This window comes from Malaya genurostris, chromosome 2, assembly GCF_030247185.1.
Source record: "Malaya genurostris strain Urasoe2022 chromosome 2, Malgen_1.1, whole genome shotgun sequence".
NCBI lineage: Eukaryota > Metazoa > Arthropoda > Insecta > Diptera > Culicidae > Malaya > Malaya genurostris.
In genome coordinates, this window is record NC_080571.1 from 41,973,003 (window position 1) to 42,000,922 (window position 27,920).

General features: G+C 38.1%; 2 protein-coding genes across 10 annotated transcripts in view; both read right to left on the reverse strand.

Annotated features, from left to right (window-relative positions):
• The window catches only part of LOC131432337 (G-box-binding factor-like), a 96,353-nt gene extending 86,102 nt beyond the window's left edge, over positions 1–10,251 (reverse strand). Inside the window, exon 1 of the mRNA XM_058598552.1 lies at positions 9,882–10,251. The gene's annotated coding sequence lies outside the window, so the exon portion shown is untranslated. The remainder of the gene's footprint in view (positions 1–9,881) is intronic.
• A 13,056-nt stretch (positions 10,252–23,307) lies between these two features.
• Positions 23,308–27,920, reverse strand: part of LOC131432620 (protein ultraspiracle homolog) — a 134,391-nt gene continuing 129,778 nt past the window's right edge. For 7 of the 9 annotated variants that reach the window (XM_058599001.1, XM_058599000.1, XM_058598997.1 and 4 more), the window contains 3 exons: positions 24,186–24,356; positions 23,891–24,116; positions 23,309–23,823 (listed from right to left, as the gene is read on the reverse strand). In XM_058599001.1, coding sequence (XP_058454984.1) covers positions 23,579–23,823; positions 23,891–24,116; positions 24,186–24,356 — 642 coding nt within the window. In that variant the 3' untranslated portion in view covers positions 23,309–23,578. Of the gene's footprint in view, positions 23,824–23,890; positions 24,117–24,185; positions 24,357–27,920 lie in introns of all 9 variants that reach the window. The other 2 variants (XM_058599004.1, XM_058599003.1) reach the window with 2 other exon arrangements.

Sequence of the window (27,920 nt, forward strand, 5' to 3'; positions counted from 1 at the left end):
ATGGCTTTATATAGAAATTGTAATTTTTAAACTATTTACAATTCCATGCCAGCGGTAAATCGGAAATCGAGCACCAATGCTTTGTACATATTTGTTTAGAAATGTTTTCCTAGCAAAAATATTCAAAAGCTATTCATTCGGTTTATGGTAAAGTTCGCTTGCTGTTCGGCGGAGCAATATGTTCCAAACCAGACCATCGGCGAAGGTCAATTGAGCTCTATTCGATGCGTAGTTTTATTATTTATGGTTCGATGAAATGCCTACCTACAGCATCAAAACTAAATTCTATTTCAGTTGATGAGCAAAGCAATAGTGCGTTAAAAATTACAGTCAAAATTACAGGCACTTCGACGATTTGCATGTTTAAATACGATTTGCATGACAGCATCCAATTGCTATCTATTAAACATTGAATTAGCAAAGGTAAAGCACTCTCAAATTTTTATATTAAGCCATTCCACGCCCACAAGAAATGTTTAAAATTATCCTATTCGAATTTAATTCATTCACCAATCAACAAAGCATCGGATCTGCAAATTCAAATACTATCATTTTTCAAATAGGACCACACTACGCTCGCTGTAAATTGGAAATCCTATTGGAACTGCTATTGATTCACCATATAATAGGACATTGAATCGACATTAGTCAAAAATTTTAAAATTTTCCAAATAGCACCACCCTACGCTCGTCGAAAATGTCAAAAATTATCAAATTTACATTGCTCTTGATTCACTATTAAATGGAACATGAAATCAGCAAAAGTCTAAATATATGCAAATTCTCATATTGCACCACCCTACGCTCGATAAAAATGTAAAAAATTATCCAATTCGAACTGCTATTGTTTCCAGAATCAACAAACCATCGAATTAGTCTAAAATTCGATTTTTGTCGATTTTTTTCAATCAGAACCACCCTACGGTCGCTGAAAATGTCCAAAATTGTTAAATTTTAATTGCTTTTGAATCAATATTTAATAAAACATCACATTAGTAAAAATCAAAATATTTACAAATTTTCATATTGCGCCACCCCCGCTCGGTGAAAATTCAAAAATTATCCGATTCGAACTGCTATTTATTCACTATTCAATAGAGCATCGAAATGAGATTAGTCGAAAAAATTTCTATTTTCCATATACAGGCACCCTACGCTCGTACTCAATTTTTAATGCTATTGACTCACCAATTTATTCAATATCGAATTTGCAAATGTTAAAACATTTTCAATTTGTCATATTGAGCCACCCTACGCTCGCTTGAAATGTACAAAATTACCATACTCTGCTAAGCTACCCAAAAACTGAAACGTCCAGTCGCAGCTGACAAAGTTCGGTTCATCCGAGGCAACAGCCTATAGTACTCGAATGGGATGTTCATGAACATACTAGTAACGATAGGCTTACAAACTAAAGCATCGGTTCTTGGTTCGGCGATGCTTGCTCGAACGATGGTATCGGCAAATTTATACTCGCGATGGTGGTTCGCTTTTTGGTGTTCGGAATCGACGCTTTACCACCACTGCTGGCCGCTTTTACATAGGGGCAGTTGGGGCAAGTACTACGGGCCTCTCCGAAACCGCTGTACGAATTTTCACAAGCTTAGATTCAAATTAATGGTACTATCCCATAGAATGTTATTGAATTTTATCTGAATCTGGCTTCCTGTTCCGGAGTATCGAGTTGTGTGAGCAAAATTGTAAAAAAGTGCACTCGATTTTCTCAAAAGCCGCTGAGACGATTTTCACAAAAAAAATGCATTCGATTCTCTCAGTCAGTTGAATCAACGTAGATTTTTTTTTTTTCATAAATACGTTTATTTCTTAAGGCAGTTTACATAAGTTTTTCTTCGCCGTAGCATCACTTTTACATAATATTCTTATCCTAATTTAATTCTAACATAGTCACAACGTTTTGAATTTATTAAAACATATTCTCTTATAGCTTAAATATCATCTTAGGTAACTCGTCATTAATTATGAAATCTACTCGGAAATATTATTTGAACCAAACGATTAACTTCTATAAATTATAAAATAAGCTGTTATTTTCAGACATTTTGTTGATAATTTCATAAACTGTTTCGAGTTTGTTTGTATCATTACATAATTTTTATTCTAATTTAGCTATTGGTTGAACTCATGGACGCAGCTGGGATCAGAACTAAGTCTTAAAAGGGGCCTTTATTAAATTGAAACTCCAATTTTCTTTATGAAATGATAAATAAGTTTCATGTATGAAAGGTCACGACAAGCAAGAATGTCTCGAACTGGGATATTGGATAGTTTACCTTGGGTACGCAAAGAATTTATTAGTTGAGATCTGACATCACGATACTCCACGCATGTCCAAACGACATGATCAATATCGCGATAACCTTCCCCGCAAGCACAATGATTAGTCTCGGAGAGCCCAATTCGAAGGAGATGTGCATCTAACGTGTAGTGATTGGACATGAGTCTGGACATCACACGAATGAAATTCCTACTCACATCCAGTCCCCTGAACCATGCCTTTGTCGATATTTTCGGAATAATTGAGTGCATCCACCGACCCAGATCATCTTTATCCCAAGAAGCTTGCCAGCTGGCAAGTGTTCTTTGGCGAGACGAGCTATAGAATTCGTTGAAAGCAATTGGTCTCTCATAAATTTCACCCTCAATAGCACCACGTTTGGCTAAAATATCGGCTCTTTCATTGCCAGGAATGGAGCAATGAGCCGGGACCCAGACTATAGTGATTAGATAATTATTGTTCAATATGTCGTTCAGACACTGTTTTATTTTACCCAAGAAAAACGGTTCATTTTTGCCAGCAGCGATTGAGCGAATGGCTACAATTGCACTCAGACTATCTGTGAAGAGGAAATAATGGTTTGGAGATAATGTGACGATTACACTCAAACTATAATGAACTGCTGCTAGCTCTGCTATATAAACAGATGCAGGTTCTTGAAGCCTAAATGAGGCCGAAACATTATTGTTGAACATACCAAACCCTGTCGCTTCTTCAATTCGCGATCCGTCCGTGTAAAACATTTTCTCAGAGTCAATATGCCTGAACTTACTTGAAAATATTTTTGGGATTTCCGTCGAGCGTAGATGATCCGGGATTCCACGCACTTCACGCTGCATGGATGTATCGAAAAATAAAGTTGAGTCAGGGGCACTTAGGATGCTGACACGGATAGGAATATATCTTGAAGGGTTGATTTCCTGTGACATATGGTTAAAATATACTGTCATAAATTTTGTTTGAGATCGAAGCTCGACTAGTCGTTCGAAATTATTAATTACCATGGGATTCAGCACCTCACATCTTATTAGCAGGCGTGATGAAAGCTCCCAAAATCGATCTTTTAATGGAAGAACTCCCGCCAGAACTTCAAGACTCATTGTATGTGTCGAGTGCATGCAGCCTAAGGCAATTCGCAAACAACGGTACTGAATTCGCTCAAGTTTGATAAAATGAGAGTTTGCAGCGGAACGAAAACAAACGCATCCATATTCCATCACTGAAAGTATCGTTGTTTGATACAATTTTATTAGATCTTGCGGATGAGAACCCCACCAAGATCCTGTTATTGTTCGAAGAAAATTTACTCTTTGTTGGCATTTCGTTATCAGATACCTAATGTGTCCTCCCCACGTGCATTTGGAATCGAACCACACCCCGAGGTATTTAAAAGTTAAAACCTGTTGGATCATTCTTCCCATCATATGGAGCTGAAGCTGCGCGGGATCATGCTTTCTTGAAAAGACGACTAACTCTGTTTTCTCCGCAGAGAATTCGATACCAAGATGAACAGCCCAAACGGACAAGTTATCTAAGGTATCTTGCAATGGTTTATGCAGATCAATAGCTTTGGGCCCAGTAACTGAAACCACGCCATCATCTGCCAATTGCCTTAGTGTACATGGGGTTACTAGACAGCTGTCAATGTCATTCACGTAAAAATTATAGAGGAGCGGACTGAGGCATGAGCCTTGCGGGAGACCCATGTAGCTAATTCTGAATGTTGCCAAATCGCCATGTGAAAAATACATGCACTTCTCTGACAAAAGGTTGTGCAAATAATTATTTATAACCGCTGGAAGTCCATGTTGGTGGAGCTGTCTGAAAGAACATCAATGGAAACTGAATCAAATGCTCCTTTAATGTCTAAAAATACAGATGCCATTTGTTGCTTTTGAGCGAAGGCAATTTGGATGTCAGACGAAAGTAATGCAAGGCAATCATTCGTCCCTTTATTTCTACGGAAGCCAAACTGAGTATCTGACAACAAACCGTTCGTCTCGACCCAAGTGTCGAGACGTCGTAGAATAATTTTTTCGAACAATTTTCTGATGCAGGACAACATCGCAATGGGTCTATATGAGTTGTGATTGGAAGCTGGTTTCCCCGGCTTTTGAATGGCGATAACTTTCACTTGTCTCCAGTCAGGCGGAACAATATTTTGCTCAAGAAACTTGTTGAACAATTCCAACAAACGTCTTTTTGCGAGGTCGGGCAGATTCTTCACCAAGTTGAATTTAATTCTGTCCAACCCAGGGGCGTTATTGTTACAAGACAAGAGTGCTATAGAAAATTCCATCATTGAAAATGGGTTATTAATAAAACCATTATTTGGAGGAGATTCCCGTATAATGCTTTGCGTAGGAACAGAATCTGGGCAAACTTTCCTAGCAAAGTCAAATATCCATCGGTTCGAGTATTCATCACTCTCATTGCCCACGTTACGATTCCTCATTCGTCTGGCCGTATTCCAAAGAGTGCTCATTGAGGTTTCTCTTGACAAACCTTCGACAAAATGTCTCCAATAGCTACATTTTTTGGCTCGAAGTATGCTCTTGTACTTGGTTTCTAAAACCATAAGTTTTTCAAAATTCTGAGGAGTTCCTCCTCCCCGTTTTAGAAACGACTTGCAAGCATTTTGTTTTGCGAGTTTAGCCTCTGAGCACTCTTTGTCCCACCAGGGGTTGGGAGGCCTTCTGTTAGTCGTTGGCCCAGGAAAGCGTTTAGTTTGGGATTGTTCTGCTGCCTCCAGAATCGAACAAATGAGGAAGTCATATTCTTCAAGTGGAGGGAGCTCTTCCATTGAATTCAAAATACTAGAGATTCTACTTTGGTATTTAATCCAGTCGATATTTTTTGTCAAATCATATGGAATACTAGCTGAATTAGCAATACATTTGTTACAGCTAATTGAGATGATGATTGGTAAATGATCGCTACCGTGTAAATCAGGCAATATTTTCCAGGTGCAATCTAGTCGAATTGATGTTGAGCAAAGAGATAGATCTAATGCACTTGGGCGTGCAGGAGGTCTTGGGATCCGTGTCATGCTACCCATATTTAATACCGTCATGCTAAAATTGTCACAAATGTTTTGTATTAAAGATGATCTGCTATCATTGTAAACGGAACCCCACATCATTCCGTGCGAATTTAAATCCCCCAGAATCAATCGTGGAGCAGGAAGGGCTTCAACCATTTCATTAAGCTGTCGCTGTCCAACTTGTGCTTTTGGAGGAATATAAACCGAAGCTATGCAAATATCTTTGCCGTTAATGTTTATTTGGCAAGCAACAACTTCTATACTAGAAGTTGAAGGGATGTTTAATCTATAAAAGGAACAGCATTTCTTAATTCCCAAAAGCACTCCACCATACGGAGAGTCTCTATCGAGACGTATAATGTTAAAATCATTAAAATTTAAAGCTATGTTTGAAGTAAGCCATGTTTCGCATAAAGCAAATACATCACATTTTTGACTATGCAATAAAATTTTAAATGAATCAAGTTTTGGCATGATGCTTCGACAATTCCACTGCAGGACAGTGATTGTATCATTTGCGGCGGGTGATAAATTATCCATCAAAAGATACAAAACCTGAGACAATTGGCCATTGAGCTGATAACTGCTTCAAAAAATTTCTAGCTATTGGAAGGAATGCCATTATGAGGGTCTTTAAGGGTTCAGATATATTGAATGCTGAGAAAATCCATTCAACAATTTCCGAAAACTTCAGTAATCCTGTTGGTGGCTGTGAAATGGAGCCCACAGGATTATTACCTTTTTCTGTGCTAGATCCTGGATTGGTTTGTGAATTTGACAAACCAGGAGGCACAGTCTTTGGTTTTGACTTTTTTTGTTTAACACGGGGATCTTTTTTTGAAGATGAAACTTTAGGTGTCTTTTTTGGTAATTTGGAAGAAGACTTCTTTCTCTTAACTGACCCTTGGGTAGTGAAAAACGAATTACCTTCACTATTTCCGTCAGAGTCAGAGTCCTCTGTTTCCTCTAGATTTGAAAACCCGTTTTCGGTTTCCAAAGGGGGGACATCAATGACCGTTTTAAGCATTTCTGCATATGTGCGCTTAGACCGTGCTTTTAAAGAAAGCTTAATTTTGTCTTTGTGCACTTTAAATGCAGTGCATACTGAAATATCCTCATGAGGACTTTCCCCACAATAAATACATTTTTCAATTTCCTTGTTGCAATCATTATCTTTATGAGGTCCTTCACACTTAATACATTTTGGTTTATTGCTACAGTAAGTAGCTGTGTGTCCGAATTTTTTGCAGTTCGTACAATTTATTACATTTGGAACAAAAAGCCGAACAGGGAGGCGAATTTTATCGACATAGACATGGGACGGCAACGCAGATCCGGCAAATGTCACTCGAAACGAGTCTGATGGGCGATAAACTTTTTTTCCCTCTTCATAAACTACTGAGTACAGTTGTTTGCACTCCAGTATTTTCACACCCTCAAGCATAGAGTTCTTGAAACGACCAACACCATGCTTGAGTAAATCATCTACCGAAAGACTCGCTTCGGTAACAACACCGTCAATTTCGACATCTTTTGAGGGTATGTAAACTTTATACTCTTTATTGAAATGTTCCGAAGAGACAATATCATTCGCGTGTTTCAAATTATTTACCACAACACGAATTTTATCGTTATTTACTTTTATGATCTCTTTGATTGAAGAGTATCGTGATGTCAAACCTTTAGAAATTTGGTAAATGTTTAATGGCTTTGATATACGTCTAAAAAAGACTATCCAAGGCCCAGAAGAGCTCTCCTGATATTTTTTCGTTCGTGGGGGTATAGGATTCATGCTAGGATTTACGTCCATGGATTCATCCATCACATTAAAATTTTTAATCAAACTTTAAAATAAAAAATGAAACCAACACTACACAGTACTCAATCAAAAGGAAAAGAAAAAACTTCTACCTTGAAATTGTTGTCTATCTCCGTTGCACTGCCGTGTAGATCCTCGTTGCTCTAGATGTTCTTGTTGGTTGCTGATTGTTGGATGTGATGCTACTGCTACCTGACATCCAGCACCACTCGATCTCCGATTTACTTTTGTCTTCGCCAGCTGCAACCAGCGCAGGTCACCGGTGTATACCTGCGTGTTGTATGGCAGTGGAAAGACCGAGTTGTCTTGTCTCCTTCTTCCTTGTGCTCCGCACCGATATGCTTCTGCACCGAAGTGCCTTCGCACCGGTGTGCTTTTGCACTCTCCTGCTTCTGTGTGCCTTTGCACTCTTCTTCTTCAATGTGCCTTTGCACTCTCCTGCTCAGCACTTGTGGCTGTATATTGTGGCCTGGGTAGAGCTTGGGAAACGCCCTTTGTTGTTTCCTTCACCAGCTTGGCCCAGCACTAGGGCTCTCTTATGCAGCACGATTTTACGTTTTAACGGCTGCTGCCAACAGGTCTCTACCTGTAGTTCAACCGTTGTCGTATTTAACGCGTGTAAACTAACCAGCGTTATTAAACTGTACGCTTCTATACACAACCTTCTCGGTTGAACGGCTATTACTGAATCCACAAATTTTGAATCAACGTAGATAGCTTGGATTCAAATGTAAGGATCTGTAGCCCCATAGCCTGCTATTGAATTTCATCCGAATTCGACTTCTTAATCTAGAGTAACATCAAATACAAATAATAATACCCCTAAGTCCCATACAAACGAACCGCCAATGTTTGGTTCACAGCCTGAACAAGTAAGCCTAGAAAATTACTCCCTTTCATTGCGATAGTTTGAAAATGTGGAAGGAGATCGTTTCTGGCAACGCTTTATGCTAGTTGCTACGGTGCAAAACAAACTTGTTTGTTTATGTTTATCGTTGCTGTATTAAACTGCAACAATCAGTCTAAATATCACCGGCACTAGCACAAAAGATGAAAAATGAACACAAACACCCACGAATCTACAAATATCAATACATTCATGGTGGCTTAACCGTTCTAGATTATTGTTTAACTTACATTTCGCTTGTGATCTTGATTATCAGATAAAAACTGTTTGTTTATTTATTTTTCACTATAATAAACATTAACTATGGTGAACTTGTTCTTACCCTTCAGTGTTGCTAGTTTTATAGAAAACTCGTTAAAGTACATTGTCACTCTGACAATGTATCATGACAGTGTACCGCACGATGCAAAATGAGTCCTTGAAAATTTGTCGAAGTATTCCGTATTATAATTTGTATTTGGTAACAGGGTAATAATGATAAAAAGTGCACTCGATTTTCTCAGAAACCTCTGAACCGATCTTCACTAGCTTTGATTTAAACGAAAGGTCTTGCGATCCCATAATCTGCTATTGAATTTTTTCGACTTCTGATTTAGATGTTATAGGGTAAAATGTGCATTAGAAAATGTAAACTTAATTATCTGATAAACGGCTGAATCGAGTTTCATGAATTTAGCTTTCAGTGAAAAGTCTTACGATTTCACAACTTCCTATTGCATTTTCTTAAAATCTAACTTCTACATTCCGGAACTACTTAGCTCTAAGGGGAACAGGGTGTTGAAAACAGCGACTTCCTTTAAAACTGAACACCAATTCTTTCCGATTTGCAAAACTGATTAATTGATGACTGATCAAAACCACTACGGCGAGACTGGTCTCCGATTTTCGATTCCAAAAGTACTTCAATTTTGTCCGGATGCCGACTTCAAAATTACAGCAAAAAATTGAAAAATTCATTACATAAGTGACGATGCGAAAAAAGTCCGATATCCTCAAAACAAGTCTTAAAGCCTTTTCGTTTGGTAGATCCTGTATCCTGTACTAGATTTCCTGTTCCAGGAAAACCACAAGTCATAGTAAAAATACTCCGGAAAAATAAATCACATCGATTTCTCAGAATTCAAATGATTCGAATCTAAGATACTGTGATTCCATCAACTGTTTTTGAAGACCCGTTCAAATAAAAGTATTTCTCATCTCAGAACAGCTATCGAATGTAACCACATATGTAATAAATGCTTGAAAAAATGAAACAAAAACTGAGGTGAAAGTTTCAAAACAAATCCCGCTCGGACACTGCCAGGACGATTCATCACAATCGCAACTGTTTGACTCTGACCTACAAACAATACACGGCACATATGTGATAACATCCGAATCGTGATTGCAGTTTTACTGAGCGGTACTGAGAATCTGTCGCTCAGTTTGGTGAAGTATCCGAAAAAAAAGCTAGACAGATGATGGCGAGGGCAGAAAACGGCGTGTGACCCGCACTCGACCGAATCCAAGCTAGAAGCGCGAAAATCGATTTTTCCATCGTTCATTCTTAGCTTTCTCATCGCCTACTACCCCCGCAGTCGTTTTGAGGGCTATGACATGATTTCTTAGGGTAGGACACGTGTGGGTAGAAGTGACGGGGATGACTCTGACAGGCGACAGAAAATCCAAACAAAGAAGTCCTACAAATGGATATTCGAACCACTGCTGCTGCTGCTGCTGATGGTGCGTTTTTCTATTGAACTTGTCGCATACCATTGTTGGAAAAGCTATTGCTCTATGACAGAAGATGCTTGCTCTAATGTTTTGAAATACTTACATTACTGTTGAAATCTTACATAATACTTGAAGAGGAGAAGTCCGTGCGACAATCAATTGTGGGTCGATGAAAAAATCCGTGCTGGTGTCCTAGCAGCTAATCCGTTTTCCGTATCACCATTCACAGAGTACACAGTTTTTCACACGGGATCAAAACTTGATTTCACTTATCGTTTCTCACGTTGGAAAAGTAATCGTCCCTTTATTGCGCTGTAAAGGAAGGACGAAATTTCCGCTTCTCGTTAACGAAATTTCAATTAACTACAGGAACCGAAAAAATCAGAGCAAATTGTTCCAAAACGAAAACTCACATTCACATTCTATGTTCGTACCTATACGTACCTCTCGATTAGTCGCATCGCACAAACAACAACATAGAGGCACTCTCGCGCTGCTTTGGAAAATGCGATTGCGGGGGGTGACACTTTTCCAGCGGCACTCAATTCGGCGGTGCAGGATCTCACCTACACAGACGCACCATGCCGTGTTAGTTAGAAGTCACATGTGTCATTTTGAGTCGCAGCAGAAAGCCTTCGCTATGAGAAGTCAGTGTAGGTGTTTGTGATTGTTTTTACCTTTCCGAACTCGTCCTTTTGGTTCCCAATGCGATATACAGTTTTTTGCTGTTAGGATGAGCCTGGTAGCGTCCGAAATCTGACAGCGACACATTTCTGTCCGATGGTGAAAGGTAATCAATTTAAAACTTATTTCCGGAGATTAAGCTAGATAAAAACTCATGTCGATTACATCGTAACGTGAATATACACTGGGCCGTATGAATAAAATGTAGTAAAGTCTGTTGTTTGTAGTATCTTCTCAAAAACAAAGTCCACAAAGTATAACGCGGTTTGGTATGTATAAAAAAACAAGTTCGAACATGTAGTTATGCTGCATTCGAATTTGAGCATTTACTGCATGCCGTATCGCCACGGAGCCGGAAAACCTACATAAGTATGCACAAAGCAAGAAACGTACTTACTGCTGCAAAAATGTTGCTGCAAAAACTTTGTTTAATTTTTCTACTTCGTTTTATCAGCAAACACACGCGTAGCAACCTCTAGAGTTACCTACCGAAAAATTGTAGTAAATACTACATGTTCGAATGTTGTTGTGTAGTAAAGTCTCTGATTTTGACAGGACCGTGATCCACATGTAGCATTTACTACCGAAATTCGAGTATGCTACGTTTTATTCATACGGCCCACTGTCGTGATTCAGATTTGGAGGAAAATGCCTCCGTTCTCCATGGAATTCGTCGAGTCAATCTTGTCATTTTTTTTTTGTTCCAGGCTACTGAGACTGAAATTTGTCTGACTCATATGTCGTTTTCGCTCGATGCAAAACCCACCGCAGTTTCCAAATGTATGGATTTGACAGCAGTTGAGGTTGGAACTGAGTTAGTTTTGGCTTCAATAAAAATCGACTGTAATAATTAGGTTTTACACGAACAAGACATAACCTCACAAAATTAACAGAATGAACTTTTTTTGACAGTCGCCGTGTATTTGTTTACAGTTTAAAAGTTCATCAGAGGTTCATAATTTAATTTCAAAATTGCAAGTCGCCACACACTAAACAGATTTATACAAATATCGTTCTTTGATGCTGGAAACGCATACAGGGCTATCTTTTTAGTTCTTTTCACTGTGGAACACGTTTTCAACAGGCACTTTTTCGTCATTTTTTAATTTTCAATTTGCAGTTGAAAAACAAAACAAACCACCGACAGCTGTCAAAGATGAACTTGATTCATCGTCAAATCATTTGTGTCGTCATCGTGTAAAACCTGATTAGGTTTTACTAGCCTCCTGCTGGGCCGCCATGTTCTTGTGACCATAATCTTTTCCGCAAAGGCGAAAACAACGAAGAAGTATGTAAACATAAATAAAAGTTTGTTGGAGCTAAATATCCGTGATTTGTAGAAACAAAGTTGATTTCCATGTTTGATTTGAATTGTGATATCGTTATGAAACGTGCGGTGCCAAATTGTTATACTGACTTTCACAATCGATGATGTGTTGTATTTTTCTTCATTTTGTTTACTTTGCTCTCAGTGACTTGCTAGCTTTGAAAACCCCAAAGGACCGAGATGTTGGTTACGATCAGAGCTAATAAAGTTATTTTCATTGACTCAAAATAGGCGAAATGACGAGATATTAATGTCACTCTCAGCTTCGCTTGCAAACTGTGAGAACGAAATCCATGTCCAGTCAATGACATAAGCGGAACAGTAGTTTTATTTGCCCTTTCATTTGCTGTTTCCAGTGAAAATATCATAGTATGCAGCGTATGGATGAAGACCCAAAGCTTTGAGAATAGAAAATGATAGAAAAAGGTTTCACAATGACTTTTACCTGTTAGTGCTGGTTTCGTATTGTCATAAAGGAAAGAGTGACGTAGGCAATTATACTCTCTCATTTTTTTCAATGAGAAACGAAAATGCTTCGTCTCTCTTTGTTTGTTCTGGTGTCGGACATTTACGAATGAAACAGTAAAATATTGAAAATGAGGTTGTTGGAATGGTGTCTTTCATTAAGAATGCGTGACAATTTTAAGCTCTGGCTACGATAGCACTGGCTAGAGCGCCATATTGTTGCCACCGGGCTGGGTTTTACTCGATGACGAAACAAATACACTGCTGATGAATCAAGTTCATCTTTGACAGCTGTCGGTGGTTTGTTTTGATTTGCGACTACAAATTAAAAATTAAGAAAAACAATCCTGTTACAAATGTGTTCCATAGTGAAAAGAACTAAGACGATTGACCTGCATGCGTTTCCAGCATCGAGGAGCGATATTTGTATAAATCTGTTTAGTGTGAGGCGACTTGCAATTTTTAAATTCAAATGATGAACCTCTGATGAACTTTTAAACTGTAAACAAACCATCGGCGGCTGTCGAAAAAAAATCATTCCGTTCATTTTGTTATGTTCGTGTAAAACCTAAAAGAAATCAATAAAAAATACTTGTTCAGTAATCGTGAACCGATGGGCTAATGTAATGGCATGCTTTTATTAGCCTCTTGTACAAAACGTCGATAAACCAAAGTTAAACTTAGGATAGAGTTGTCTGCGATTTCTCGTGCATCATTTAAATAGGACCCTTCGATGAATTTGGTTCACCGTTAGTTTCAGTTTAATTATTATTTGAAACAAATCAACAAGCGTCTACGCGCTTCGAAACTATCACAACGTTTGTTTATGTAGAATACAAGTTGTAATATTGTAACATTTTCGTTGCCACTCTCGAAAGAGATTTTGGATTAGCTGTATTTACTAGCCCGGTGATCGCATGACGATGTTGCTAATAGTTTGTAAATAAATTTACAAGTGGAGATTTGTTTTTCCTTGCATTTTGACGTTCGATCGTCCATCGAAATCCTTGCAGTTTCCATATCACATCACTAGAAGAAACACTTTCGAGAGACTGTGCAATCGCTACGATAACTTAAAAATCAGAGGTAACCTAACTGAAATATGAATTTTTGATCAAGTTTCATAGACTTTCATACACAACAATAGCTCACTTTGACCAAGCGTTTGCAAACGCCAACTAAACTGTCACTTCAAATATTCAAGGGCTGTTCGATATCACGGGAGGCGCACAGAAGTGAGAGAAAATTATGGCACTCATTCTCTTCGCTTTCGGGTGGTTTGAATTTATTGACAAGGGCGAACCAATCGTCCAGTCGTCTCATCCGTAGTTGGTGTGATGGGTTGAACTGAATAGACTGAAGAAGCTTTTTTGTTAACATGAATCGAATGATAACAGACTTGTTGACATATGTTGCTCCTTCTCGTTATACACAGAATGGAAGAGGACGAGGAGGATGAGGAGGAACACCTCGCCACCAATTGAGGTGTTAGATCGACGCAAGTTAGAACGAAGCGAGAAGCCTCCAAGTCGCACTTGTTTGAATTTTTTGGATGTGCAACATAATTCAATACGGAGAAATATGTAGGGTAAAGTATTATAAAATGTCCTCTTGAGAAAATATGGAGATACTCTAAACACAGACTAACAGACAGGACACTCAAATTAAATTTTTCAATCATTTTAACGGTCATTTCGAATATTCCTTTATTTGGGACAGTACTCACATGCGTCATGATGGCGCCACGTTACCCTATCAAAAACATCCTGTCTGTCATCTAGACTGTGTTTTTTTTTTCATTTACCAACAGAGTTGCCATTTATACAGAATCACCAGTAATGTATTAATTTGTATACGTCCATGCGAATTTCATGCAGGATACAGATTTAATACATATTGCCAAAACCATATACATAATTGTGCCTACTTCTCATTCTCCAACGAAATATAAAATCGAACCTGTTTTGTTACAATATTTACTTGCTTCTTGTCTGCCGCCACTTAATTTCGGGTGAAAATTACCAACACAATAAAAAATAGTCTAGATGAGCAACGTTGAGTCAAATAAATGGTTACCTTCCAACATCGCGAAAAAGTTAAATATATTATCAACGTAATCCAATAATTTATTGTGACGATTCCTTTTCAAATATTTCGATGAAATCAGGCATCCCTGCAAGCAGCTGATCGCTGTTGACAAACGAGGGGAAACCAACTAGTAAAAAAAACTTTTACATACCACAAGGGGTGTACAGATAGTAAATAGTTCGCGCAGTACAATATAGGTGGAACTAGTGCATCACGAAAAATTATTTTTATAAGAATTTACTCATACTGTCATGTCTGTTAGTCTGTGCTCTAAATTTATGAAAATATGTTCTTCTAAAATGTGGGTATTCCATTGCAATACGGCTGAGAAACATAATTTTTCATGATTCTGGTAGAAGTGATGAAAATTGATTGATAAAACACATTTTTAACGACCACATTATCATTTATTTCATTTGCTTAATCGGAGTTATGTCCCAGGGCCATAGCCCTGGTTTTTTAACGAAAACCACGGACACGAACACACATTATTTTATATTTCTGTATGGTTATCCCAAGTAACATTTTTTTTTAGTAAATACTGGTAGCAGCCTTGAGTATTACATCATAAATCTCGCATTGAAACAGTAAACTGCATAACAACATACTGAAAACCATTATAAGATCATACTCCAGCCGAGTTTGTGAAGCAAAGTGAAGAATCAGGGGTGGAATCATGTAAGGTGATAAGTGACTATCACCTCCTGGTGATAACGAGGTGATCACCAGAATGTTTGGAATCACCGAAGGTGATCACTTTTACTATCACCATCACCGGTGATTGAGCCAACTTCACTCCATTTATCACCTGTCAAGAAACGTCAATTTTTCAGGAGTAAAATATGAATGTGGCGTATACCGTTGATATTAGGAGGAGTAACATATGAAAGTGGCGTATACCCATATAATATTTTAAAATCTAAAGTTTTATTCCTTTAGTTTTCAATTTTTTTAATTAATTCGAGTCATGTTTATCAATGATGATTTGTATGGATCGAAGAGTAACGTTGAAAAAAATTACCTGCGCACAAACAAATAAAAAAAATCACTTGTTGGTTTAATTTAGCGCCGATTTTTATTTTTCAATGGAAATCAATGTCACAGTCAATTCTTTGGGATAAATTTGCTAGCTTTGAAATGACACGAATTGTTAGATATTCTTGATGTTTCACAACGGATGGCATTCCTCTCGAAAGAGAAAGATCCGTTAAATAATTTCTTGTATAGTTTTCATTCACTTTACGATTATGGCATTTCACAGAGCTTTCAAATGCTACCTCCATTTTGGAAATTTTACCCACCGGTACTACGAATATCCACTATGATTAGCAGCAACTAATTGTCCAAAAATATTGCCTTATTTAGTTCAACTCACAAGAAGAAAATTAAGAACGCAGTTTAATCTTTTTTACTCGTTCAGTTGAACGAGACTGATATGTCGCTTACTAAGTCACGGCCATCTAATTCTACTGAAAATGTTAGCATAGATTTTTTTATGTTACGTTATTTGCAACAGGAGATGTCTACATTCATAAACTTATCACTTTTCCAGAAAGCAATTTATTTTTGACTTTACGAATACCCCAATGATATTCCTTAAAATAATAATTATAACATAAATGAATTACATTCAGTAATAGCCGTTCAACCGAGAAGGTTGTGTATAGAAGCGTACAGTTTAATAACGCTGGTTGGTTTACACGCGTTAAATACGACAACGGTTGAACTACAGGTAGAGACCTGTTGGCAGCAGCCGTTAAAACGTATAGTCGTGCTGCATAAGAGAGCCCTAGTGCTGGGCCAAGCTGGTGAAGGAAACAACAAAGGGCGTTTCCCAAACTCTACCCAGGCCGCAATATACAGCCACAAGTGCTGAGCAGGAGAGTGCAAAGGCACATCGAAGAGGAAGAGTGCAAAGGCACATAGAAGCAGGAGAGTGCAAAGGCACACCGGTGCGAAGGCACTTCGGTGCAGAAGCATATCGGTGCGGAGCACAAGGAAGAAGGAGACAAGACAACTCGGTCTTTCCACTGCCATACAACACGCAGGTATACACCGGTGACCTGCGCTGGTTACAGCTGGCGAAGACGAAAGCAAATCGGAATTCGAGTGGTGCTGGATGCCAGGTAGCAGTAGCATCACATCATATTCTATCGCTACAGTGAGCTTCAGCATTGTATCAACGTCCAGATACATCCAACAAGAACATCTAGAGCAACGAGGATCTACACGGCAGTGCAACGGAGATAGACAACAATTTCAAGGTAGAAGTTTTTTCTTTTCCTTTTGATTGAGTACTGTGTAGTGTTGGTTTCAAATTTTATTTTAAAGTTTAGTTAAAAATTTTAATGTAATGGATGAATCCATGGACGTAAATCCTAGCATGAATCCGATACCCCCACGAACGAAAAAATATCAGGAGAGCTCTTCTGGGCCTTGGATAGTCTTTTTTAGACGTATATCAAAGCCATTAAACATTTTTCAAATTAATAAAGGTTTGACATCACGATACTCTTCAATCAAAGAGATCATAAAAGTAAATAACGATAAAATTCGTGTTGTGGTAAATAATTTGAAACACGCGAATGATATTGTCTCTTCGGAACATTTCAATAAAGAGTATAAAGTTTACATACCCTCCAAAGATGTCGAAATTGACGGTGTTGTTACCGAAGCGAGTCTTTCGGTAGATGATTTACTCAAGCATGGTGTTGGTCGTTTCAAGAACTCTATGCTTGAGGGTGTGAAAATACTGGAGTGCAAACAACTGTACTCAGTAGTTCATGAAGAGGAAAAAAAAGTTTATCGCCCATCAGACTCGTTTCGAGTGACATTTGCCGGGTCTGCGTTGCCGTCCCATGTCTATGTCGATAAAATTCGCCTCCCTGTTCGGCTTTTTGTTCCAAATGTAATGAATTGTACGAACTGCAAAAAATTCGGCCACACAGCTACTTACTGTAGTAATAAACCAAAATGTATTAAGTGTGAAGGGCCTCATAAAGATAATGATTGCAACAAGGAAATTGAAAAATGTATTTATTGTGGGAATAGTCCTCATGATGATATTTCAGTATGCACTGCATTTAAAGTGCACAAAGACAAAATTAAGCTTTCTTTAAAAGCACGGTCTAAGCGCACATATGCAGAAATGCTTAAAACGGTCATTGATGTCCCTCCTTTGGAAACCGAAAACGGGTTTTCAAATCTAGAGGAACCAGAGGACTCTGACTCTGACGAAAATAGTGAAGGTAATTCGTTTATCACTACCCAAGGGTCAGTTAAGAGAAAGAAGTCTTCCTCCAAATTACCAAAAAAGACACCTAAAATTTCATCTTCAAAAAAAGATCCCCGTGTTAAACAAAAAAAGTCAAAACCAAAGACTGTGCCTCCTGGTTTGTCAAATTCACAAACCAATCCAGGATCTAGTACAGAAAAAGATAATAATCCAGTGGGCTCCATTTCACAGCCACCAACAGGATTACTGAAGTTTTCGGAAATTGTTGAATGGATTTTCTCAGCATTCAATATATCTGAACCCTTAAAGACCCTCATAATGGCATTCCTTCCAATAGCTAGAACCTTTTTGAAGCAGTTATCAGCTCAATGGCCAATTGTCTCAGGTTTTGTATCTTTTGATGGATAATTTATCACCCGTCGCAAATGATACAATCACTGTCCTGCAGTGGAATTGTCGAAGCATCATGCCAAAACTTGATTCATTTAAAATATTATTGCATAGTCAAAAATGAGATGTATTTGCTTTATGCGAAACATGGCTTACTTCAAACATAGCTTTAAATTTTAATGATTTTAACATTATACGTCTCGATAGAGACTCTCCGTATGGTGGAGTGCTTTTGGGAATTAAGAAATGCTATTCCTTTTATAGATTAAACATCCCTTCAACTTCTAGTATAGAAGTTGTTGCTTGCCAAATAAACATTAAAGGCAAAGATATTTGCATAGCTTCGGTTTATATTCCTCCAAAAGCACAAGTTGGACAGCAACAGCTTAATGAAATGGTTGAAGCCCTTCCTGCACCACGATTGATTCTGGGGGATTTAAATTCGCACGGTATTATGTGGTTTTCCGTTTACAATGATAGCAGATCATCTTTAATACAAAACATTTGTGACAATTTTAGCATGACGGTATTAAATATGGGTAGCATGACACGGATCCCAAGACCTCCGGCACGCCCAAGTGCATTAGATCTATCTCTTTGCTCAACATCAATTCGACTAGATTGCACCTGGAAAATTCTGCCTGATTTACACGGTAGCGATCATTTACCAATCATCATCTCAATTAGCAGTAGCAATTGCATTGCTACTTCCGCTAGTATTCCATATGATTTGACAAAAAATATCGACTGGATTAAATACCAAAGTAGAATCTCTAGTATTTTGAATTCAATGGAAGAGCTCCCTCCACTTGAAGAATATGACTTCCTCATTTGTTCGATTCTGGAGGCAGCAGAACAATCCCAAACTAAACGCTTTCCTGGGCCAACGACTAACAGAAGGCCTCCCAACCCCTGGTGGGACAAAGAGTGCTCAGAGGCTAAACTCGCAAAACAAAATGCTTGCAAGACGTTTCTAAAACGGGGAGGAGGAACTCCTCAGAATTTTGAAAAACTTATGGTTTTAGAAACCAAGTACAAGAGCATACTTCGAGCCAAAAAATGTAGCTATTGGAGACATTTTGTCGAAGGTTTGTCAAGAGAAACCTCAATGAGCACTCTTTGGAATACGGCCAGACGAATGAGGAATCGTAACGTGGGCAATGAGAGTGATGAATACTCGAACCGATGGATATTTGGCTTTGCTAGGAAAGTTTGCCCAGATTCTGTTCCTACGCAAAGCATTATACGGGAATCTCCTCCAAATAATGGTTTTATTAATAACCCATTTTCAATTATGGAATTTTCTATAGCACTCTTGTCTTGTAACAATAACGCCCCTGGGTTGGACAGAATTAAATTCAACTTGGTGAAGAATCTGCCCGACCTCGCAAAAAGACGTTAGTTGGAATTGTTCAACAAGTTTCTTGAGCAAAATATTGTTCCGCCTGACTGGAGACAAGTGAAAGTTATCGCCATTCAAAAGCCGGGGAAACCAGCTTCCAATCACAACTCATATAGACCCATTGCGATGTTGTCCTGCATCAGAAAATTGTTCGAAAAAATTATTCTACGACGTCTCGACACTTGGGTCGAGACGAACGGTTTGTTGTCAGATACTCAGTTTGGCTTCCGTAGAAATAAAGGGACGAATGATTGCCTTGCATTACTTTCGTCTGACATCCAAATTGCCTTCGCTCAAAAGCAACAAATGGCATCTGTATTTTTAGACATTAAAGGAGCATTTGATTCAGTTTCCATTGATGTTCTTTCAGACAAGCTCCACCAACATGGACTTCCAGCGGTTATAAATAATTATTTGCACAACCTTTTGTCAGAGAAGTGCATGTATTTTTCACATGGCGATCATTCAGAATTAGCTACATGGGTCTCCCGCAAGGCTCATGCCTCAGTCCGCTCCTCTATAATTTTTACGTGAATGACATTGACAGCTGTCTAGTAACCCCATGTACACTAAGGCAATTGGCAGATGATGGCGTGGTTTCAGTTACTGGGCCCAAAGCTATTGATCTGCATAAACCATTGCAAGATACCTTAGATAACTTGTCCGATTGGGCTGTTCATCTTGGTATCGAATTCTCTGCGGAGAAAACAGAGTTAGTCGTCTTTTCAAGAAAGCATGATCCCGCGCAGCTTCAGCTCCATATGATGGGAAGAATGATCCAACAGGTTTTAACTTTTAAATACCTCGGGGTGTGGTTCGATTCCAAATGCACGTGGGGAGGACACATTAGGTATCTGATAACGAAATGCCAACAAAGAGTAAATTTTCTTCGAACAATAACAGGATCTTGGTGGGGTTCTCATCCGCAAGATCTAATAAAATTGTATCAAACAACGATACTTTCAGTGATGGAATATGGATGCGTTTGTTTTCGTTCCGCTGCAAACTCTCATATTATCAAACTTGAGCGAATTCAGTACCGTTGTTTGCGAATTGCCTTAGGCTGCATGCACTCGACACATACAATGAGTCTTGAAGTTCTGGCGGGAGTTCTTCCATTAAAAGATCGATTTTGGGAGCTTTCATCACGCCTGCTAATAAGATGTGAGGTGCTGAATCCCATGGTAATTAATAATTTCGAACGACTAGTCGAGCTTCGATCTCAAACAAAATTCATGACAGTATATTTTAACCATATGTCACAGGAAATCAACCCTTCAAGATATATTCCTATCCGTGTCAGCATCCTAAGTGCCCCTGACTCAACTTTATTTTTCGATACATCCATGCAGCGTGAAGTGCGTGGAATCCCGGATCATCTACGTTCGACGGAAATCCCAAAAATATTTTCAAGTAAGTTCAGGCATATTGACTCTGAGAAAATGTTTTACACGGACGGATCGCGAATTGAAGAAGCGACAGGGTTTGGTATGTTCAACAATAATGTTTCGGCCTCATTTAGGCTTCAAGAACCTGCATCTGTTTATATAGCAGAGCTAGCAGCAGTTCATTATAGTTTGAGTGTAATCGTCACATTATCTCCAAACCATTATTTCCTCTTCACAGATAGTCTGAGTGCAATTGAAGCCATTCGCTCAATCGCTGCTGGCAAAAATGAACCGTTTTTCTTGGGTAAAATAAAACAGTGTCTGAACGACATATTGAATAATAATTATCTAATCACTATAGTATGGGTCCCGGCTCATTGCTCCATTCCAGGCAATGAAAGAGCCGATAATTTAGCCAAACGTGGTGCTATTGAGGGTGAAATTTATGAGCGACCGATTGCTTTCAACGAATTCTATAGTTCGTCTCGCCAAAGAACACTTGCCAGCTGGCAAGCATCTTGGGATAGAGATGATCTGGGTCGGTGGATGCACTCAATTATTCCGAAAATATCGACAAAGGCATGGTTCAGGGGACTGGATGTGAGTAGGGATTTCATTCGTGTGATGTCCAGACTCATGTCCAATCACTACACGTTAGATGCACATCTCCTTCGAATTGGGCTCTCCGAGACTAATCATTGTGCTTGCGGAGAAGGTTATCGGGATATTGATCATGTCGTTTGGACATGCGTGGAGTATCGTGATGTCAGATCTCAACTAATAAATTCTTTGCGTACCCAAGGTAGACTATCCAATATCCCAGTTCGAGACATTCTTGCTTGTCGTGACCTTTCATACATGAAACTTCTTTATCATTTCATAAAGAAAATTGGAGTTTCAATTTAATAAAGGCCCCTTTTAAGACTTAGTTCTGATCCCAGCTGCGTCCATGAGTTCAACCAATAGCTAAATTAGAACAAAATGTCTGAAAATAACAGCTTATTTTATAATTTATAGAAGTTAATCGTTTGGTTCAAATAATATTTCCGAGTAGATTTCATTATTAATGACGAGTTACCTAAGATGATATTTAAGCTATAAGAGAATATGTTTTAATAAATTCAAAACGTTGTGACTATGTTAGAATTAAATTAGGATAAGAATATTATGTAAAAGTGATGCTACGGCGAAGAAAAACTTATGTAAACTGCCTTAAGAAATAAACGTATTTATGGAAAAAAAAAGCATCATTAGAACAATATTTTGTAATTTTTTCGTGGAAAAATATTGGGAAATAAGTCGGTGAAGAGGTATTTTTGAGAACGCTTCTTGAAAATCATGATTTTCGGTGTCCACTGTATCTCAGCGCAGACTAATCAGAAGTGAACAAATCAAAGCAGCATAGTTAGAGTAGAAATTTTTCTAGACTCCAACGTTTCTGTTTTTTTTTTATTTTTTTTTTGAATTTTTGGTGGTTGTTCAAAGTAAAAACTACGATTTTTCACGAAAAAATCCACCATTTTGTAGCTATAAAACTTCCCCAAAGTAACAAATAACAAAAAGGAAAACGTAGGAGTCTGGTTTTTTATATGTAGAAAGTGTGTGCAAAATTTGACCAAATTGGTGAATGACGATGGACACGGACTTTGAAAACCTGCTTACGAGAAAAACGCGCTTAAAGTTTTTTTGTCTATAAAATCAATGGAAATAATTTGTTACTCAAGGGAGCCCGTAGGGTCTAACATTTTCAAAAAAATTTTTTTTTCTTTTATAATTTGTTGTAATGAAACATTTCAAGAATGTTTTGTCAAGTTTATAAGTCGATCGAAGCAGAAATCTTGAGCCTGTATGCCGAGCTCTTACTTCTGTTCCGAAAGGCTTGAAAATTTCAAGCAATATTTTTGAAATGTTTTACAAATAATAATAGTAGCTCAGAAATGCGTCGAAGATTTTCGAGATCTTGCTTGCACAATCTTGTTGAAATTGGTTCAGTTCGTTTTTCGATTACTAATATATCTTCGGAGCCGGAAGTGATAACTTTTTTATCTTAAAACTTGATCAATGATTCAATAGTAGCTTCCAAACAAGCCTAAGTGTATTGACCATGTTTTCAGCCATTTTCGGGAAAACTAAGCGGAGGGAAAAAAATTCGTTTTCTAGGTTACGTTACTTATACCCTTAGAATCGGTAGTGATAGCCATATGATCCTCGAGCTTGATCAATAAACCAATAGTAGCTTTTAAACAAGCTTAATCATATTCGAAACACACTTACACATAAACATTTTCCAATCTCGTCGAGCTGAGTCGAATGGCATGGAGCACTAGAAGTTTCCGGGACCCCGATCAAAAGTCGGCATTTCCTGTAGGTCTATATCTCTTCAAAAGAGAAAGGCAAAAAGATTACTGCCAACTTATTTCTGTCATCGAATCTTAACTGTTGTTAGTGACACTTCTAAACCAATATTAGAGATCAGTAGTATGCGAATAATGTTAAACTTTATTTTCATCTTTTTTGTATCAACAGAGTTTTTGTAATCATAAATCGATTTTTCATAAAATCTATTTGCACCTTTGTTTTAATTTTTTTACTTTAGTTCATATTTAATATATATTAAAATATATTTATCATTTAATAAGTTACTGAGTCCTACAATTTGCTTAAAACGTCATAGTACTGTTTTTTTTCTGAAATAAGAAAAGTCCTAACTTTCAAGCTTTCTACAGCAGCAGAAAGTAATCCTATTAGCAGCGATAAAAATAATAAATGTGATGAGGAGAACAATACCGTAAGTGTGTCAATATTCTTTTTTTGTTTGTTTTTACATCGGCATATCGAGCATCTCAATAATAAAATTATCCAAATGCTTATCACTGAGCAACCGTATGAAATTGAGATGATCGAGACACTTGAGACTGATCGACCGTAAGGCCGGCAGCCTCAGTAGCAACTGGGCGAATCGTCCCTCCTCCGCCGGGTGCTGCTGCTTGCAGTGTTCGTCCAGGCAGGAGTAGATTTTTTCCCGCATCTGGTCGATCTCTTTCTGGCTCTTCAGTCCTCGAATATCTGCCGAAAGCGAATGTGGTAAGTATTAAAAAATCGTGCGAACCTACTAACGATGCACTCTACATACCAGGATTGAACAGGATAATAGCCTTGAGAACGCCCAGCTCGGCCCGTGTTACATCTAGCCGTTTCATTTTGATACCGAGCTCACACAAAATACGATCGAACAGCGTGTCCACCCCAGCCTGCAGGGCGCTGTTCCGATGAAGGGTAAAACCCGGTCCTAAACATAGCTGCTGTGGCTGCCGGATCATCACCCGGCTACCGTCCGGCGAGCGTTCGGTTTCGATGTACTGAAAAAGAAATGCACGATTTCACAATTTGTGACGATAAACGGTTTTTTTTGTAGGTGCAATACAAACCTCCATGCTTCTCCAGGCAACGGACGCAATCAACATCTCGTTCCAGCCGCATCGAAGCAACATCACCTGGTCGTCCCGGTGGAGATTGGTGAAGTTGGGCATCCGTCGAGCGTAGTCGATCAACTGGTAGATTTGTTTGTTCACCATCTGACACAGGTGTGACACGGGGATCTGGAAAGTGAGGGTATTTGTTATTTAGGTATGATTGGAGTGGAAAGTATACGAGTAGTAAACGTTAATAGTGAATATTTATGATCAGATATTGAAAAGAACTGGAATCTGAATAACAGAATATCTATGTAGATAATATATTGTATATTGATAGACGCATGACAATATTGAGTACTCTACAAATGGTCTCGGCGATAGGTATGTCAGGAGTAAGATTGCCTTATCCAACGCATCTTACGTACGACAGCAAATTAATTTGAGGAAATCCTCATTCCTCAGAGCGATATACTTGAGTACTGATTATACCATGTAACTAACAATGGAATAAACAACTGGTAGGTTAACAGTACATGAAAAATGCGCATTGTTTTGTCTGTGTGGGCTGTCTTTTTGGTGGATTATACGTACCGCATGACTATGAGAATCTGCATTAGATAAAACTAATATCGAAAAAAAAATTGTATTCCAGATGACTTAGAAATATGTGGATGGCCGAGGTTTGGTGTAATCTAAAAAAGTCGACTAGAATTCTGAGACTCACAAATTGTCCAGAAACGATTTTTTTTTCAAAACTAATTTTTTTTTATCTAAGGTATCACGAGATTTTTATTTTTCGTGTATTTTGGAAATATCTGAATCCTGTTTCAATAATTACAAAATTGCCCTACAGAGTCGACTTTGTTGGAAACAATAGTTATATTATTGAATCGATTTTATGCCCTCGATTTTTAGTTCTTTCATATTTTATATGAAAATGGCGAAAGTTTCTCTATGAAGTGTAAACGCCTTTCATAGAAGTCTTGATTCCTAATGGCGAAAGACTCAAGTAATTGATTTTCATACTCTTCTATTAGGGTCAATTTTTTATCACAATGAATTTTATTCATTGAATAATACAGATAGTAATCGCTTGGAGCCAGAACCGGGAGCTATATGACGGATGTATCAAAACTTCCCAATCGAACACCAGCACCGTCATGTGCTCTGCATCACCCTCTAACAGGGAACCATCCGTGTGACAAACAATCAGCTCATTAAATAACAAGACTTTGCTTCTAGTCATCCAGACAACCATTCCTCAAGATGAGAATGTCTCATAACGCCTTTTTTAAGAGAAACTGCAGAATCTCAAACGTGAGACTTTCGTTTCGGTTACTGTTCCAAAGTATCCTATACTCTCGAAGCTTGAAATTGAGCGGTTTTTCTGGTAACAAACTGCATAGAGCATGCTAAATAGACATTATTTCTTATTTCGAAGACACATTGGAACGTCATCTCTCACATGCAGTTTTCCTTTCAAAACACTCAATGTGAGATATGCTCTTCGTGAGGAATGGTTGTCTGGTTATTAGGAACGACAACTTGATGAACACATAGTTTTTTATACGGACGGTTCTCTGTTGAATGGTCGTGCAGGTGCCGGTGTCTACTGTCGTGAAATGAGACTAGAATAGTCTCATTCACTTGGTAAATACTGCACTGTGTTCCAAGCAGAAATCTACGCGATTTTGTGTGGAATACAATCGGCATTTCAGCAGAGAAACTGTGATACACGAATTTATTTTTGTTCCGACAGTCAGGCAGCTTTAAAAGCACTCAGTTCGAATGATTCACGGTCGAATCTAGTTATCGCATGTCGAGCTCAAATTGAAGACCTTAGCATCTCAAATACTGTTTAATTCTTATGGGTACCCGACCATTCTGGTATTACTGGAAATGAATGGGCCGATGAGTTAGCTAGAGCTGGTGCGAATGATTTCGTTGGTCCTGAACCAGCTTTACCACTTTCAACTAGTTGGATAAAGCACAAGATTCGTTCTTGGGCTGCATCCAAACATGCCAGCTACTGGCGCATCTTGCGAACTTGCGCTCAGACAAAAGCATTTTCACCAGATTTAAATCTGAAAATGCCAAAGTGTCTACTGCATATTTCCAAGCATCATTGCAGTGTTCTGGTCAGAACTGTGACTGGACATTGCAAACTAAACTGTTACATGGCTATTATTCTGAGTATTATTCGTGTGAATCAGTCAATACGATTACGGTACTTCATATCATCTGATATGTAACTGTCCCGCATTGACGCAACTACGTATCCGGGTTTTTCTTTCTCCATATATGGTTGAATCTGTGTATGGGGTCTAAAATTAAAGGATATTATCGTTTCTCACCCAATGTGGTAAGGAGCTATAGCCAGAGAGGTTCATCGTTCTTCCCGGTTCCTTTTTGTATTGACCTTAAAAGATTTTAGCAGATTGTTTGGCATCCCTTATGGGGTGCCGAATTTACTTCTGCTTATACATATTGCGAATTGTTCTGCATTCTTCCGGTAACAGAGAATGATGCCGCTTTTATAACATCTTTAAATCCTCCCGAGGGATTAAAGGTTTTATGAAATATTCATTTTGTCACCAACCGATCGTTCAACATCCTTCTGAACTTCAGAAAAAATGTTTGTGCAGTTTTCTGGCCTCACCCACTACACAATTCCAGTTCATGTTCCTTTTATCCTTCCCTTTCCATCAGGAAAATAATTAGAAGCCTCGGAAAGATACAAACCTCCAAATAACTTGGGGAACGTGCTACTTGAGTTCTGATTCCTGATTGCACTGGTAATTTTCCCTAACTCATTCAAGTTTTGTAAAAAAAATTTCGAAAAATTTAATGTCGATTTACAAAAATAACCATTTTTGATTTTGATTAAATTTTGTTATAATATTGGTACCCTAAAACCGTTCACATATTGCAAGATGAGCACTATGAAGGAAAACAAATTTTTCTAGTCCAAACTGATTTTTTCCAGTGCATTTTAACCAAAAACTATAATAAACTGAATGTCATAATCATTCAAGAACCTAGTGGATTTTTGTGTTGTTACGAGATTTCACAAAATATTATCAGTGACCGCATTACGAAACTCGACTCTGTTGTTAGGTTCATTCAAACGAAAGTTCGAATCGAAAAATATATATTTTTGAGAATTGAGCACAGCGTTGAGAAAATCATGATTCATTTCATTATCACTCGTGAAAAAATCATTTCCGAGATTTTCATTTTTTTAAACTAGCATACACAAAAACCCTCAACTACGAAGTTCACAAGTGATGTTTTGTGTCAGAGAAACTTGATGACGAACTTTCACCCACAGAAATATCGCTAAAGAGATAATCGAAAAGGAGAAGAGTATCCGATGATATTTCGATGCGGAATTTGCTGAAGAATCTACTGAATAAATTCGCAACTGAGATATTATCACTGCGCGTGGGGTGGTCAATACGAACAACAACTTTTTTTTCCCCATATTCCAAATAGTGATTACAGCGACAAAAGACTTAATTTCAGCTGGTTGATTACATTGCACTATTTAGATTAAACCTAATAAAGCGCTATTGAGCATGAATTTGATTTATAGAAATAAACGGAGCACAGAATTTTGCAAGTTTCGAACACACAGCAGACGCAGCGTTTGAATGGCACGTTTGAACAGGCGTTGCAATAACCTGTATTCCTGTTACTTCTGCGTATGATATTAAAACTAATTTGGGTAATATTTATTTACAGCTA